Source organism: Haliotis rubra, unplaced genomic scaffold, assembly GCF_003918875.1.
Source record: "Haliotis rubra isolate DU_JTF1 unplaced genomic scaffold, ASM391887v1 Scf517, whole genome shotgun sequence".
Classification (NCBI taxonomy): Eukaryota; Metazoa; Mollusca; class Gastropoda; order Lepetellida; family Haliotidae; genus Haliotis; species Haliotis rubra.
Window position 1 is genome coordinate 416,828 of NW_025767210.1, and position 17,694 is coordinate 434,521.

Below are 17,694 nucleotides of genomic sequence, written 5' to 3' on the forward strand. Positions count from 1 at the left end.
CATGCTTAGTGCCCCGAGTACTAATATAATTTATGCTTAGTGCTCCGAGTAGTTATATGATATACTCAGTACCGTGTCACCCAAGATCGGGTGGGCGGTATCGATAACTTGGTTTATGCATGTATAACACCTGTGCAGATCGATGCTCATTATATCGATCACATGATGTTCAGGCACAGGCTCGAATTTGTACCTGTTGGTATATATATTGGAATTTTGCTGGGTGCAGGCGAGTGAGTTTTACGCCGCTTTTAGCAATATTCCAGCAACATCACGGCAGTGGACACCAGAAATGGGATTCACACATTGTACCTGCATGGGGAATCGAACCGTGGGTCAACTACGTGGGTCTTCAGTGTGACTAACGATCGCGTTAACCACTAGGCTGTAGGTCTAGCCACGCATCAGATTTTACAAAATCATTCACAGAAGATGTGTACACACATGGTCTCGACAGCCATGATGATACACTTCCTCGTTGATGTGTAGCCGACACTGAATCATTCCGCCCTGTTCAACGAGAATGTAGAACACCACACTAAATTATCCTTGTAGCTCATATATACGACATTCATGCGTGGGATATAACGGAGTTGGGCGTGTTGATATTTCCGAGAAAGGTATGTTTGGTGAATTTGACTCAATCGTCTTGCAATGTTTACAAGAGGCGATATGGGGTTTGACGTTTCACGTTCAAGATTATTGCATTTATGTGTAGACGTAAATTGTCACACATAGGTGTGTGTGTGTGTGTGTGTAGGAGGTGTAGGAGAGAGAGAGAGAAAGAGAGAGAGAGAGAGAGAGAGAGAGAGAGAGAGAGAGAGAGAGAGAGAGAGAGAGAGAGAGAGAGAGAGAGAGAGAGAGAGAAAGAGAGAAAAGGAGAGAGAGAGACGGGGAGGGCGATTCAGGGAGAGGGAGAGAGAGAAAGAGGAGAGAGAGAAAGGGGAGAGAGTAAGAGAGCGAGCGAGCTGCCCAGTCCTTGTTATATCCTCCCTGTAATCTTAACGCCAGGTAGAGTAACACCAAGTCGTCTTTCAACGTTGTTTAGTGGGATGTTTCTGGGGATCCAGCCGCCGACCCTCCTCTCTCCGGGTAGACGCTGTGTCCCCTAGACGTGGCTGTCAGGTGCTCATTTAGCATATGGGACTTTGTCACATGGAGGTGTAGTGGTGGACGAGAGATGAGATGGTTAGTGTATAGAAACATTCTTTAACCTTGCCCGGATCCGATCTGTCTAACAATGCTCGGTTGTCAGCGCCATATCCCTGCCCAGGCGTCTCATCACTGTGGTACACATTATTCGACCTACATGCGATGTGAACCTTGATCCCACATCAAGCTGACACACCGTGATGCAGCTCAACGTGTCTTCAACTTCATTCACTCATTGTTTCTATCATATCACGGTAGAAGATGGTACGTGTTTTGTTTGAGTGGCCTTCTAGAAGATATGCTTAAAAACGGTATAAGAATCTATACCGAAACGTCGCCATTGTTAACATAAAAAAGTTGGTCATCCATAAAGTCTTGTCATCTGTATGGTACTTGTTGTCACCCTGCCTGCAGCTCAGCATTAAGAGAACAAAACAAGCTCTTTGTCCGTAAGCTGAAAGGTGGCCATATTCATATCAAGCATATCCCACTCAAAATCTCGCTCGCATTGTCACGGCATGTCCTAAACCCTCACAGATCACCATGACAATGCAGTTATCTTGAACGTGTCCATCAATGCCTCTCCTCGCTTGTATTTCATATATCCAGTCTTACCGACCAATCACTATACCGGTGCTGTATACGTTTAAATCAAATCATACAACACTTCCGGTTTCGTTGCTATGGTTTCCTGTATTCAAAGTGTAGGTGTACTGCCCGACCTATTGTTGTTATGTAGGATTTCCGGCGAGAGTGAGGGTAATATTTACATGCCTCATAAAACAAGCACAGTGCATGGGAGGTTCCGCACTGGACAGTCGGAATATACGGATACAAAATAAGGGCTAAAGTACACAGAAAGACATTAAAACAATCCTCACACATGTGTGAGACTTTTAATCATGAAGTGCAAAGGTTAGTGGGGAAAGCTCCCCATGGAAGTGTTCTCGGGGAGAGGGGGTTGGTGTGGTGTGTGTGTGGGGGGGGGGGGGCATCCCCGCATATACACACCCCACCCCACAACACAACGGTCCGAATGCAAAAGAATGGTTCACGTGCGAGACGAGCCTGTGTTGGAATCCCCTGAAACCCCGGTCACCTTGGTGCATGTCGACAGTGGGCTTCTGACCATGTGAATTGGACTGCACAAGATGAGTCCAGCTACTGCCTGATACTTTCTGATGTAAAAGTGTAGAGAAGACAGGGTTAACATTTAGCACACTATGATATTCTTGAACATCACAGATATAAAGGTGGCTCCATCATAGTGTGGGGTGGAATCAACTGGGACGGTGAATCCGATCTGTGTGTTCTTACAAATGGCACCGTGAACGGCATTCGATACAGAGATTCTTGATGTCCACGGCAGACTTTACGGAGGACCAATCGGGAATGATTTCATACTTGTGTATGTCAACGCTTGTCCACGTCGTGCAAGGGTCGTGAAAACATTTGTTTGGTGCTTCGTGTGCATTCGGTATTTTCAAGAACTTACTTGCACATTTTGCACGTGCTCATTGGGTTACCGCGAATAAAGACTTTGGAGGGTTTTAAAGTATGGGTACAAATGAATCAAATGAAAGAAAATGTCTACTTTTTAACGAAACAAAATATATTTTGTAAATATCAGCTCGACCGGAGTATAAGACAGATATATATCAACACTTTCTTCGATACCTCGAGACATATCGGCCGATACACCACGGAAAGTATGGGTACATCTGTTACCGACTCCTGCAATGGTCATTCTGTCATTCTGTCATATGTAGCATGGTTCCCGTAAACCAGGTTGGTTTGATCCAGTGCAACGCCAACCGTATTAATGCCATGCAAACAGTGTTGATGCGTTAATGTCATGCGGTATTAATGTCATGCAAACCTGTTTTGATGTCATGAAAACTGTGTCGATGTGTAGATGTCATGCGGGCTGTGTTAAAGTCATGCAGGCTCTGTTGATGTCAGGAAAGATGAGTTGATGTCATGTGGGCTGTGTTGATATCTTGCAGATTGTGTTGATATCACGCGGGGTCTGTTAATCTCATGCAGGCTGTTTTGATGTCATGCAGTCTGGGTTGATGTCATGCAGGCTGTGTTGATGTCATACGGGCTCTGTTAATGTCATGGTTCTATGTCGACATCATGCAGACTCTAATAATGTCATGCAGGCTGGGTTGATGTCATGCAGGCTGTGTCGATGTCATGCGGGCTGTGTTAATGACATGAAGGCTGGGTGATGTCATGTGGGCTGTTAATGTTTTGCAGGCTGGGTGATGCATGCAGGCTGTTAATGTCATGCAGGCTGTGTTAATGTCATACGGGTTGTGTTAATGACATGCAGGCTGGGTGATTTTATGAAGGCTGTGTCGACATCATGCAGGATCTGTTAATGTCATGCAGGCTGTGTTGTCATGCAGGCTTTGTTAAGGTCATCCAGGCTTTGTAACTGTCATGCTAGCTATGTTGATGTCATGAAAGATGTGGCAATGTCATGCAGGCTGTGTTGATGTCACGCAGGTTGTGTTGATGTCTTTCGGGCTGTGTTGATGTCATACAGGCTGTGTTGATGTCATGCGGGCTGTGTTAATGACATGCAGGCTGAGTGATGTCATGCAGGCTGTTTATGTTATTCAGGCTGGGTGATGTCATGCAGGCTGTGTCAATGTCATGCGGGCTGTGTTGATGTCACGCAGGTTGTGTTGATGTCTTTCGGGCTCTGTTGATGTCATGCAGGCTGTGTTGATGTCATGCGGGCTGTGTTAATGACATGCAGGCTGAGTGATGTCATGCAGGCTGTTAATGTTCTGCAGGCTTCGTGATGTCATGCAGGCTGTGTTCATGTCATGCGGGCTGTGTTAATGGCATGCAGGCTGGGTGATGTCATGAAGGCTGTGTCGACGTCATGCAGGCTCTGTTCATGTCATGAAGGCTGTGTTGTCATGCAGGCTTTGTTAAGGTCATCCAGGCTTTGTAACTGTCATGCTAGCTATGTTGATGTCATGAAAGATGTGGCAATGTCATGCAGGCTGTGTTGATGTCACGCAGGTTGTGTTGATGTCTTTCGGGCTGTGTTGATGTCATACAGGCTGTGTTGATGTCATGCGGGCTGTGTTAATGACATGCAGGCTGAGTGATGTCATGCAGGCTGTTTATGTTATTCAGGCTGGGTGATGTCATGCAGGCTGTGTCAATGTCATGCGGGCTGTGTTGATGTCACGCAGGTTGTGTTGATGTCTTTCGGGCTCTGTTGATGTCATGCAGGCTGTGTTGATGTCATGCGGGCTGTGTTAATGACATGCAGGCTGAGTGATGTCATGCAGGCTGTTAATGTTCTGCAGGCTGGGTGATGTCATGCAGGCTGTGTTCATGTCATGCGGGCTGTGTTAATGGCATGCAGGCTGGGTGATGTCATGAAGGCTGTGTCGACGTCATGCAGGCTCTGTTCATGTCATGAAGGCTGTGTTGTTGTAAAGCAGGCCCCGTTAATGTCATGCTATCTATATTGATGTCATGAAAGATATGTCAATGTCATACAGGCTGTGTTGATGTCTTTCGGGCTGTGTTGATGTCCTGCAGGCTGTGTTGATGTCATGAAGCTTTGTTGATGCCATGCAGTTTGTGTTGATCTCATGCGGGCTTTATTGATGTATTTCGGGCTTTGTTGATGTCATGCAGGCTGTGTTATCGTCATGCAAGCTGTGTTATCGTCATGCAGGCTGTGTTGATGTCATGCGGGCTGTGTTGATATCATGCAGGCTCTATTAATGCCATGCATGATGTGTTGATGTCATGCGGGCTCTGTTAAAGTTATGCAGGCTGTGTTGACGTCTTTCGCCCTGTGTTGATGTCATGCAGGCTGTGTAATGACATGCTAGCTATTTTGATGTCATGAAAGTTGCGTCAATATCATCCAAGCTGTGTTGATGTCATGCAGGCTGTGTTGATAATATGCAGGCTCTATTAATGCCATGCATGCTGTGTTGGTGTCATGCGGGCTCTGTTTAAGTTATGCAGGCTGTGTTGATGTCTTTCGCCCTGTGTTGATGTCATGCAGGATGAGTTGCTGTCATGCAGGCTGTGTTAATGACATGATAGCTATTTTGATTTTATGAAAGATATGTCAATGTCATGCAAGCTGTGTTGATGTCATGCAGGCTGTGTTAATGTCATGCGGGCTGTGTTGATACCGTGCAGGATGAGTTGATCTCATATATGCTGTGTTGATGTCTTTCGGGTTGTGTTCATGTCATGCAAGCTGTGTTGATGTCATGCGGGCTTCGTTGGTGTCATGCAGCATGTGTTAATGTCATGCAGGCTGTGTTCATGTTATGCGGGCTGTGTTGATGTCTTTCGGTCTGTGTTGATGTCATGCAGCTGTGTTGATATCATGCAGGCTCTGTTAATGTTACGCTGGCTGTGTTGATACCATGCAGGCTGTGTTGATACCATGCTGGCTGGGTTGATGTCATGCAGGCTGTGTTAATGTCATGCAGACTGTGCTGATGTCTTTCAGGCTGAGTCAATGTCATGCACTCCGTTTTGATGTCATGAAAGATGTGTTGATGTCATGCAGGCTGTGTTGATGTCTTTCGGGATGTGTTGATGTCATGCTGGCTGTTTTGATGTCATGCGGGCTATGTTTATGCCATGCAGGCTGTGTTGATGTCACGGAAGATGTGTTGAAGTCAACGGGCTGTGTTGATTACACGCAGGCTGTGTTGATATCATGCTGTCTTTGTTAATGTTATGCAGGCTGACTTGATATTATGCAGGCTGTGTTCATGTTATGCGGGCTGTGTTGATGTCTTTCAGGCTGTGTTGATGTCATGCAAGCTATGTTGATATCATGTAGGCTGTGTTGATGCCGTGCAGGATGTGTTCATCTTATACGTGCTGTGTTGATGTATTTCGGGCTGTGTTGATGTCATGCGGGCTGTGTTGATGTCATGCGGGCTGTGCTGATATCATGCAGACTGTGTTGATGTCCTGCAGGCTGTGTTGATGTCATGCAGTCTGTGCATATGCCGTGCAGGCTGTGTTGATGTCACGGAAGATGTGTTGATGTCATGTGGGCTGTGTCGATATCATGCACGCAGTGTTGATGTCTATCGGGCTGTGTTGATGTCACGCAGGCTGTGTTGATGTCATGCATACTGTGTTGATGTTATGCAGGCTCTGTTAATGTTATGCAGGCTGCCTTGATATCATGCATTCTGTGTTGATGTCATGCAGGCTGTGTTGATGTCATGCAGGTTGTGTTAAAGTGTTGATGTCATGCAGGCTGTTAATGTTATGCTAGCTATGTGGATAGTCATGCAGGCTGTTTCAATGTCATGCTGTCCGCATTGATGTCATGAAGATGTGTCAATGTCATTTAGGCTGTGTTGATGTCTTTCGGGCTGTGTTGATATCATGAAAGCTGTGTTGATGTCATGCAGGCCCTGTTATTGTTATGCAGGCTGCCTTGATATCATGCAGGCTGTGTTGATGTCATGCAGACGTATTGATGTCATGAAAGATGTGTCCATGTCATGGAGACTGTGTAGATGTCTTTCACGCTGTGTTGAAGTCTTTCGGGCTGTGTTGATGTCACGCAGGCTGTGTTGATATCATGCAGGCTCTGTTAATATCATGAAGGCTGTGTTGATGTCATGCAGGCCCTGTAATTTTATGCAGGCTGCCTTGATATCATGCAGGCTGTGTTGATGTCATGCAGTGTGTGCTGATGTCATGCAGGTTGTGTTAATGTCATGCACGCTATGTTGATGTCTACCGGGCTGTTTTGATGTCATGGAGGCTGTTAATGTTATGCTAGCTATGTTGATAGTCATGCAGGCTGTTTCAATGTCATGCTGTCCGTGTTGATGTCATGAAGATGTGTCAATGTCATTTTGGTTGTGTTGATGTCATGCGGGCTGTGATGATGTCATGCAGACTGTGTTGATGTCATGCAGGCCCTGTTAATGTCATGCTGGCTGTGTCGATATCATGCAGGCTGGGTTGATGTCATTGAGGCTGTGTTAATGTCATGCAGACTGTGTTGATGTCTTTCAGGCTGTGTCAATGTCATCCAGTCCGTTTTGATGTCATGCCAGCTGTGTTGATGTCATGCAGACTGTGTATATGCCATGCAGGCTGTGTTGATGTCACGGAAGATGTGTTGATGTCATGTGGGCTGTGTTGATATCATGCACGCTGTGTTGATGTCTTTCATGCTGTGTTCATGTCACGCAAGCTGTGTTGATATCATGCAGGTTGTGTTGATGTCAAGCAGGCTGTGTTGATGTCATGCATGTTGTGTCAGTGTCATGCTGTCACTGTTGATGTCATTCAGGCTGTGTTAATGTCATGCGGGCTGTGTTGATGTCATACGGGTCGTGTTAATGTCATGAAAGATGAGTTGATGTCATGCGTCCTGTGCTGATGTCATGCAGGTTGTTTTGATATCATGAAAATTGTGTTAATGTCATGCAGGTTGGGTTGACCTCATGAAAACTGTGTAAGTGTCATAAGGACTGTGGTGATGCCCTGCAGGCTATATTAATGTCATATGGACAGTCAGCATGTCCTCGTATCCCAGTAGCATATAATAGATGGATGCACATGTCAGTAACTATCCCCTGGAGAGTTTATAGACGGACGTCAAATAGCGTGAATATGACGATAAATAAGCAAAAACACATACTGTGTGATTCCTCAATAATAGGGGGCAAATACAATTACACCCCTTGTTTGTGCCAGGATCTGCTGCATGTGTTTTCGGATTGTTGAAAATAAGGAAGATATCTGTGCACCTAATTTAAGTTGCAAGCAAACCTTACAGTTTTCACCTGACACATACTTGAACATGTTGCAGTGAGCAACCCTGGGATGTGGATTGCGAATCTTGCAGTTTTCTGTCTCGTGCTTGTGAGTCAGTCATACAGTGAGTATGGATATTTTAAACTCGTAAAACTTCTTGGGGGCGCGGGTAGCACGAGGGAGCCGTGGGTTTTGCAGGGAGGGGGGCGAGTGTTAGATGGTGAGGAGGGCAGGGTTTGGTGGCGAGGGGGTCCTTTGTTTTTGGTGAGGGGTCTGTCCGTTAATGAGGGGGTCGTGTGTTGGTGGCGATGGGGTTGTGGGCTTTGGCGCGAGGGTTATGAGGTTTTGGTGAGGGGGTTGTGGGTTTTTGGCGCAGGGGTTATGAGTTTGGGGCGAGGGGTTTGTGGGTTTTGGGCGACTGTTTCGAGGGTTGGTGGCGAGGAGATCGTGGGGTGGTAACAAGGGGATAGTGGGTTGACAGCGAGGGTGTCGGGTGTTGCTGGTGGGAGAGTCGAGGGCTGATAGCAAGAGGGTCGTGGGTTCATAGCGAGGGTTTCGGTACAACATTCTGTCAGTCAGCGCATTATATACAGAATGAAAAACGATAATATTTACTGGAAGAGCGAGGGCCTCATCACGGTTCGAGAAACAACCATGTCTTTTCTGTGTGTTTTTTCAAGCACTGACACAAAAGTTTTGATTTTGTCGTACGCTTTTGTTCTTTTCATAATCACAATTTCGTTCAGTCCGTTTATCTAAACATGACTTACAAACAGTAAACTAGAAACACTTGGCGACGAATAGGATTCGATTTTTTTATGTAAAGATAAATCCATAGAAATTGTCTTTTTGCAGCAGTGGATGTTTAGTAATAGTAATTGTGTGATGTCTTTCTTCAGGTACACTTCATCTTAAAGGCGCCAGGTACAAATCTCACCGTTCAAACCGGATCGATTTGCTTTGTTCAAACGACGGATGGAGACCCAAGTTTTTGTACTATTGGAAACTGAATAACACAATAGTACTTAAGACAGTGCTTTTTCGAGCCCTCTATAAAGATCTCCAGTTTATTGACAAAGTACGAGTATACACAGGCTGGAATGATCATTATGTATACATCCAAGAATCCTCATCCATGTCTGACAGTTATAAATGGCAATGTGGCGATGATGATGATGATGATGATGGGGACTGGAGCAACGAAATCTGTCTGCCAGGTATGTAGTATGGGGAATATTCCGTTGTGAGCTGTGGCGACATTAATCAATATATCTTTAACACGTTCTATTTGGGATTACACTTTCTCAGTAAAATACAGATCTATTCTGGTACTTTTGTTGGGTTTAGTCGCATCCAGGATTCGATCCCACACTTTCAGAGTCGCGCACCTAATCGCCAGCATACACAGCCAGTCATCTAAATCACTCAGCCACCGCTGTTTCCACAAAAACATCTTACAACTGGTAGTCTAGACCACGGACTTTGTGTACCCCTCTCACGGCCTAAAGCTGTGAATACACAATGCCATTTATAGAAAGTGGTCAAATGTAACATATGTCATATTTGGGATTATACTTTGTCAGTAAAGTGTCAGTAGTCAATACTTTCTTGATCATAAGGACACAACTTTATGGATGAACAACTTCTCTATTCGGATGATGCGACGTTTCGATACAGATTCTTGTATCGTTGTCTAGTAAGTATGGATGATGCGACGTTTCGATACAGATTCTTGTATCGTTGTCCACTAAGTATGGATGATCCGACGTTTCGATACAGATTCTTGTATCGTTGTCTAGTAAGTATGGATGATGCAACGTTTCGATACAGATTATTGTATCGTTGTCTAGTAATTATGGATAATGCGACGTTTCGATACAGATTCTTGTATCGTTGTCTAGTGAGTATGGATGATGCGACGTTTCGATACAGATTCTTGTATCGTTGTCTAGTAAGTATGGATGATGCAACGTTTCGATACAGATTATTGTATCGTTGTCTAGTAATTATGGATAATGCGACGTTTCGATACAGATTCTTGTATCGTTGTCTAGTAAGTATGGATGATGCGACGTTTCGACACAGATTCTTGTATCGTTGTCTAGTAATTATGGATAATGCGACGTTTCGATACAGATTCTTGTATCGTTGTCTAGCAAGTATGGATGATGCGACGTTTCGATACAGATTCTTGTATCGTTGTCTAGTAAGTATGGATGATGCGACGTTTCGACACAGATTCTTGTATCGTTGTCCACTAAGTATGGATGATGCGACGTTTCGATACAGATTCTTGTATCGTTGTCTAGCAAGTATGGATGATGCGACGTTTCGATACAGATTCTTGTATCGTTGTCTAGCAAGTATGGATGATGCGACGTTTCGATACAGATTCTTGTATCGTTGTCTAGTAAATAAGGATGATGCGACGTTTCGATACAGATTCTTGTATCGGTATTTAGCAAGTATGGTATTATCGTAACGAAACGTCGCATCATCCGAATAAAGAAGTTGTTCATTGGGTAAAGTATTGTCCATCTCCAACTTCTAAACATGCCACTCGAAGAGGTTATTCTAGATGATATGCCACATAATGACTCTACAATAGTTAGGAACCAAAAGTAGTAGGGTCTGCAAGTTGTAAGTGGGGAATAATCTAGTTTCATCTACCATTACTTCAAGAGGAATTCACCCGTGAAGGTCCGGGTTAGAATGAGCCTTCAGTAACCCTTGCTTGTCTAACGGGATCGGGTGGTCAGGCTCGCTCACATCGGTTCCCAATATTGCGCATATCAATGCTCATGCTGTTGATCACTGGACTGTCTGGTCCAGACTCGATTATTTACAGACCGCCGCCATATAGGTGGAATATTGCTGAGTGCGGCGTAAAACTAAACTCACCTCACTCACTCACTCAAGAGGAATTCATTAGGGCTGGTTGGTATATTGTTTAACGCCGCACTCAGCAATATTCCAGCAATATGGCGGCGGTTGGTAAATTATCGAGTCTGGACCAGACAATCCAGTGATCAACAGCATGAGCATCGATCTACACATTTGGGATACGATGACATGTGTCAACCACGTGAGCAAGCCTGATCACCCGATCCCGTCAGTCGCCTTTTACGAAAAGCATGGGTTGCTGACGACCACTTTTAACTCGGATCTTCACGGGTCGAATTCACTTTGATCGTAAAATCTATGGGCATCATGAAGAAATATCTTACATCTTACCATAGTCTACTTCCTGCTACAGGTGGCACGCCCAGTGGGAAAGTCACAGAACTCATGATGACCGTCAGCGGTATGTTACCATCACCTGTCTTCGTCCACAACCAGCTGCACACAACTTCCATTCATTCGTCAAAGATTCTTTCCTTAAAAGACAACACCGACAAATATTTAACAATGATTATATATGGGTAGAGGTTAACAAACTTCTGATTTTAGGATAAACATTATGTGCACTATAAGTAAACATTTAAGGATTTGGGGGGATCGAAAACTAAGTCGGAGATATGGCAGAGGTATGTAATATATATAAGTGCTAATTACCTTCTTTATTCATTTAGGGAACCTAACATTTACAGTCCAGCCGTCGACAGGAATTGTTGAGGGCAGCAACTTTACAATGAGCTGCCGTTTGGATGCTGAGAATGCTACTCTCCTGTCGCAGTCAGAGGACTTCGAAATGGTCTGGATCCGAAACGATACCATGTTTGCGGTGACGTTTCAGAACGGAACGCTTTTGCTGGTTGATCCTGAGGAAGGAAACAGAACAGCAGTCGTCAGTCACTACGTCAGCGTCAACAGCAGTGAGCACATCGTCACACTGGTTGCAAGACCTCACCTGCAGTCCACGTGGTCCTGTCGCAATCATCTGGTAGATCAACCTAGCAACTCCTTCGACATCGTTATGGAGACTGGTAAGTGGATGTATGTGGGTGTGTGTGTGTGTGCGCGCGTGCGTGCGTGTGTGCATGCGTGCGTGCCTGCCTATATTAATCTTGACTAATGCCATTTCTATGGCCCACTAATATACTCTACCACAGTGTAAGACTACTTACTCCAAACTGGCAGAGAGCCGACCAATCGTCTTTGTTCTAATCTCTCAAAACCGACCGCCAAGAATTGCTATTTTGCTACTGCTGTTGGCATGACTCGACCAGTGATCGAACAATGAGCAGATGCTGCTTCACCATCAGACGCTCTACCCACCATCAGACGCTCTACCCACCATCAGACGCTCTACCCACCATCAGACGCTCTACCCACCATCAGACGCTGTATCAGCGGACGATCTACCCACCATCAGACGCTGTATCAGCGGACGATCTACCCACCATCAGACGCTGTATCAGGAGACGCTCTGTCCACAGCAGACCCTCTATCAGCAGACGCTCTATCCACCAGCAAACGCTCTATCCACCAGCAGACGATGTATCCATCACGAAACTCTCTATCAACCAGCAGACAATCTATCAGCAGACTCTCTATCAGCTGACGCTCTATCAGCAGACGCTCTATTTGCCGATATTCTATCAATCAGCAGACGCTCTATCAGCAGACGCTCTATTTGGCGGTGTTCTATCAACCAGCAGACGCTCTATTTGCCGATATTCTATCAACCAGCAGACAATCTATCAGCAAACTCTCTATCAGCTGACGCTCTATCACCAGACGCTCTATATGTCGATGTTCTATCAACCAGCAGACAATCTATCAGCAGACTCTCTATCAGCTGACGCTCTATCAGCAGACGCTCTATTTGCCGATATTCTATCAACCAGCAGACGCTCTATCAGCAGACGCTCTATTTGCCGATGTTCTATCAACCAGCAGACGCTCTATCAGCAGACACTCTATTTGCCGATGTTCTATCAACCAGCAGACGCTCTATCAGCAGACACTCTATTTGCCGATGTTCTATCAACCAGCAGATGCTCCATCAGCAGACGCTCTATTTGGCGATGTTCTATCAACCAGCAGACGCTCTATCAGCAGACGTTCTATTTGCCGATTTTCTATCAACCAGCAGACGCTCTATCAGCAGACACTCTATTTGCCGATGTTCTATCAACCAGCAGATGCTCCATCAGCAGACACTCTATTTGCCGATGTTCTATCAACCAGCAGACGCTCTATCAGCAGACGCTCTATCAGCAGATGTTCTACCTACCAGCAGACGTTCTATCCACCAGCAGACGCTCTATCCACCAGCAGACGATATATCCATCACTAGACTCTCTATCAACCAGCAGACTCTCTAACAGCCGATGTTCTATGAACCAGCAGACGTTCTATCAGCAGACGCTCTATCCACCAGCTGACGCTCTATCAGCAGACGCTCTATCCACCAGCTGACGTTCTATCAGCAGTCACTCTACCTATCAGCAAACGCTCTACCTACCAGCAGACAGCTCTATTAACCAGCAGACGTTCTACCTACCAGCAGACGCTCTATCCACCAGTAGAAGCTCTACCTACCAGCAGACGCTCTATTAACCAGCAGACGTTCTACCTACCAGCAGACGCTCTATTCACCAGTAGAAGCTCTATCAGCAGACGCTCCATCCTCCAGCATCTATAGACGACGCTCTGTCCGCCAGCAGGCGCTCTGTCATCCATGGGTAGAGGCAGTCTGGATGGGCATATATTCACCTGCACGGTGACGGTCACATAGCCCTCTAGTCTTTTTAACCTGGTATGTTTACACAAGATTCCATATTGATTAATTCGTTATTATATATAAATTTTCCGAATGTTGTTGTACTGATTGTTCTGTCTGTACTTAACGGAGAGAACCACAAGGTACCCTTACATGTACAACGAGAATGAATTACCCACCATCTTGATGATCTAACAGTCGGCGGTACCCAAACAAAATGGGACACATGTGTATAGCATTTACTTAACACAAGTTTTCAAACGTACGGGTCGCATACGCCAAGCACATCCGGGGTGTACATTTTACAATTTGGTTTAAAGTAACGTTGTTAGTCGGGTTTAAAATGCCATTTAAAATGTACAGTTCCTGCTGCATTCATATTCTTAAACCCTAAACCAAGTACTATACATGTATATCATAAGAAAAGGATTTAAGTCACAAGACACACTCTATCTGAAACGAATTATAGAATATTATGAATATGCCTTTACATTCCTTTAAAAATCCAACATATGGTTATCAAATATAATTATCGATATCTATGACATGAATATTCATCACCTATAATTAGTAATTTGTTTTGGTTTTATCCAGGTGCTCCTGTTACCACGGTGTCCCCTCTTGCAGGTAAGTTGGACTAGTTATGGGCGTGTACATACTAACATCTCTGTGTGAGCGTGCCATGCAGGAAGCAAATGGGGATCTAGTGAAATGGGCCGAAGGACAAAAGAGCCGAGAAGTGCCAAGTCAAATGGGCCGATGGAAAAAGTCAAATGGGCCGTGGTGAAAGTCAAATGGGCCGTGAAGAAATTGTCAATAGGGCCTTATTCTTTGTCATATGGGCCGAACAAACAAAAGTTTTACAAATGCTTTTCATTCTTTATTGACATATATAGCATTAAAACATAATAACAATAATAAAATGGTAACTGCCAAGCATGTCTTTGCACTTAATGGCAGTACATATATACATTTCTTAAGACTGGCTTCTTTGTGAAGAGTGGGAATCAACTTGTACAGGCCAAATTGTTGATCTGATGTCCTTACATTCATCCAGCGATGCCAACCTAAAATTTAAAGAATATTGCAGCCTCCTTCGCCTATGACAACAAGGTTAATTGATCTAATGAAGAATCAATTCGATTCGTAATTATAAATATCACCATTAACAATTAAGGAAGTTCAATTAACAGTTCGTTAACAGTTATGGTCCAAGCAAATGTGCTGTCCCCATAGTCTCTAGTCTGGTGATTTACCATCAGTTGTTGGCGATCTATAGCCTGTTTATATATTGTATTGTCATTTATAGTTAAGATATTTTAGATTTAATGACTAGTTTTAAATTTATATACATGTATGTGATAATCAAGTAACGTGCTTTACTGTCATTCGTTGACATGTTTTTAATATCTACTTTCAGTTACTATAAATCTATAATTTGATTTAGTCACGATATGCCTGAAATATTGACTTAAAATTTTAACTCACTCGCTCACTTACTCACTCACTCACTGGGCGCGTGTGTGTATGCCTCTGCGTGTATGTTATTCTGTGTGTATGCGTGCTCGCGTTCGTGTCTGTGTGTGTTTGTATGTGTCAGTATGTGTCTGTCTGTTTCTCCCACGTGTGTGTACGTGCATGCTTTCCTGCACGCCTGCGTGTGTGCGTGCGTGCGTGCGTGTCCCCCGTATATACATTTTCCTGTTAGTCCTGTGCAGCGTGGTGGCAACGTGAGGATTCCCAGTCTGTGCCACTGTGAAGACAGTTCGGCTTTCTCATGCTCATATAGATCCACTGTGTCGAACCATTTGATAAGTTGTTTTCTGACATGATCGATAGTGACCATGACGACAAAACGTTTCTCACCAAATGAATTTCAGATGTTTTAGGCGGTGGGGCAGCCTCTTAATAAAATCGTTCGCTTGTCACGTACAACGTGTGAAGCCCATTTCGGCTGTCTCCCAGCTGAAAGGGGACGTAAAACAATACTCCTTCACTCATTCGCAACATGTTTTGTCGTGACAACGCCCTTAACGGCAGCGTCAAAGTAAACAACGACGATCAGCAAATGATGACATAGACAGTTACATTGATCAATCAAAATACCAGTGGTTATAACCTACCGACATATATAACGTCGTGTTACAGACTCACCTGATACCGACATATATAACACCGTGATATAGGCTCATCTGATACCGACATATATAACATCGTGTTACAGACTCACCTGTTACCGACATATATAACATCGTGTTACAGGCTCACCTGATGCCGACATATATAACATCGTGTTACAGGCTCACCTGATGCCGACATATATAACATTGTGTTGCGGGGTCACCTGATACCGACATATATATCATCGTGTTACAGGCTCACCTGATGCCGACATATATAACATCGAGTTACAGACTCACCTGTTACCGACATATATAACATCGTGTTACAGGGTCACCTGAGACGAACATATATGACATCGTGTTACAGGCTCAACTGATACCGAAATAGATAACATCGTGTTACAGGCTCACCTCATACTAACAGATATGACATCGTGTTACAGGGTCTCCTGATACGAACATATATGACATCTTGTTACAGTGTCTCCTGATACGAACATATATGACTTCGGGTTACAGGGTCTCCTGATACGAACATATATGACATCGTGTTACAGGGTCTTCTGATACCGACATATTTACCATCGTGTTACAGGCTCACTTGATACCAAAATAGATAACATCGTGTTGCAGGGTCACCTGATACCGACATATATAACATCGTGTTACAGGGTCACCTGATGCATACATATATGACATCGTGTTACAGGGTATCCTGATACCGACATATATAACATCATGTTACAGGTTCACCTAATGATAATATATATACCATCGTATTACAGGCTCAACTGATACGACATATATAACATTGTGTTACAGGGTCTCCTGATACCGACATATATAACATTGTGTTACAGGGTCACCTGATACCGACATATATGACATCGTGTTACATTTTCAACTGATACTAAGATATATAACATCGTGTTACAGACTCACCTGACACTAAGATATATAACATTGTGTTGCAGGCACACCTGATACCGACATATATGACATCGTGTTACATTTTCACCTGATACTAACATATATAACATCGTGTTACAGACTCACCTGACACTAAGATATATAACATTGTGTTGCAGGCACACCTGATACCAACATATATGACATCGTGTTACATTTTCACCGGATACCGACATATATAACATCGTGTTACAGACTCACCTGACACTAAGATATATAACATTGTGTTGCAGGCACACCTGATACCAACATATATGACATCGTGTTACATTTTCACCTGATACTAACATATATAACATTGTGTTGCAGGCTCACCTGATACCGACATATATAACATCGAGTTACAGGCTCATCTGTTTCCGACATTTATAACATTGTGTTACTAACTCACCTGTTACCGACATATATAACATCGTGTTACAGACTCACCTAAAACAGACATATATAACAACGTGTTACAGGGTCACGTGTTACCGACATATATAACATCGTGTTGCATGCTCACCTGATACCGAAATAGATAACATCGTGTTACAGGCTCACCTCATACTGACATATGTAACATCGTGTTACAGGGTCACTTGAGACGAACATATATGACATCGTGTTACAGGCTTACCTGATACCGACATATATAACATCGTGTTACAGGCTCACCTGATGCCGACATATATAACATCGTATTACAGGCTCACCTGATGCTAACATATATAACATCAAGTTACAGACTCACCTGAAACAGACATATATAACAACGTGTTACAGGGTCACCTGTTACCGACATATATAACATCGTGTTGCAGGCTCACCTGATACCGATATATATAACATCGTATTACAGGCTCACCTGATGCCGACATATATAACATCGAGTTACAGACTCACCTGTTACCGACATATATAACATCGTGTTGCAGGGTCACCTCATACCGACATATATAACATCGTGTTGCAGGCTCACCTGATGCTAACATATATAACATC

General features: G+C 44.0%; 1 protein-coding gene across 1 annotated transcript in view; it reads left to right on the plus strand.

The window, feature by feature from the left end:
* Positions 1-445: 445 nt before the first annotated feature.
* The window catches only part of LOC124292425, a 28,701-nt gene continuing 11,452 nt past the window's right edge, over positions 446-17,694 (plus strand). The window contains exons 1-6 of the mRNA XM_046729505.1: positions 446-620; positions 8,006-8,074; positions 8,850-9,167; positions 11,207-11,254; positions 11,523-11,876; positions 14,213-14,245. Of these exons, the coding sequence (XP_046585461.1) occupies positions 8,020-8,074; positions 8,850-9,167; positions 11,207-11,254; positions 11,523-11,876; positions 14,213-14,245 (808 nt within the window). The 5' untranslated portion in view covers positions 446-620; positions 8,006-8,019. The remainder of the gene's footprint in view (positions 621-8,005; positions 8,075-8,849; positions 9,168-11,206; positions 11,255-11,522; positions 11,877-14,212; positions 14,246-17,694) is intronic.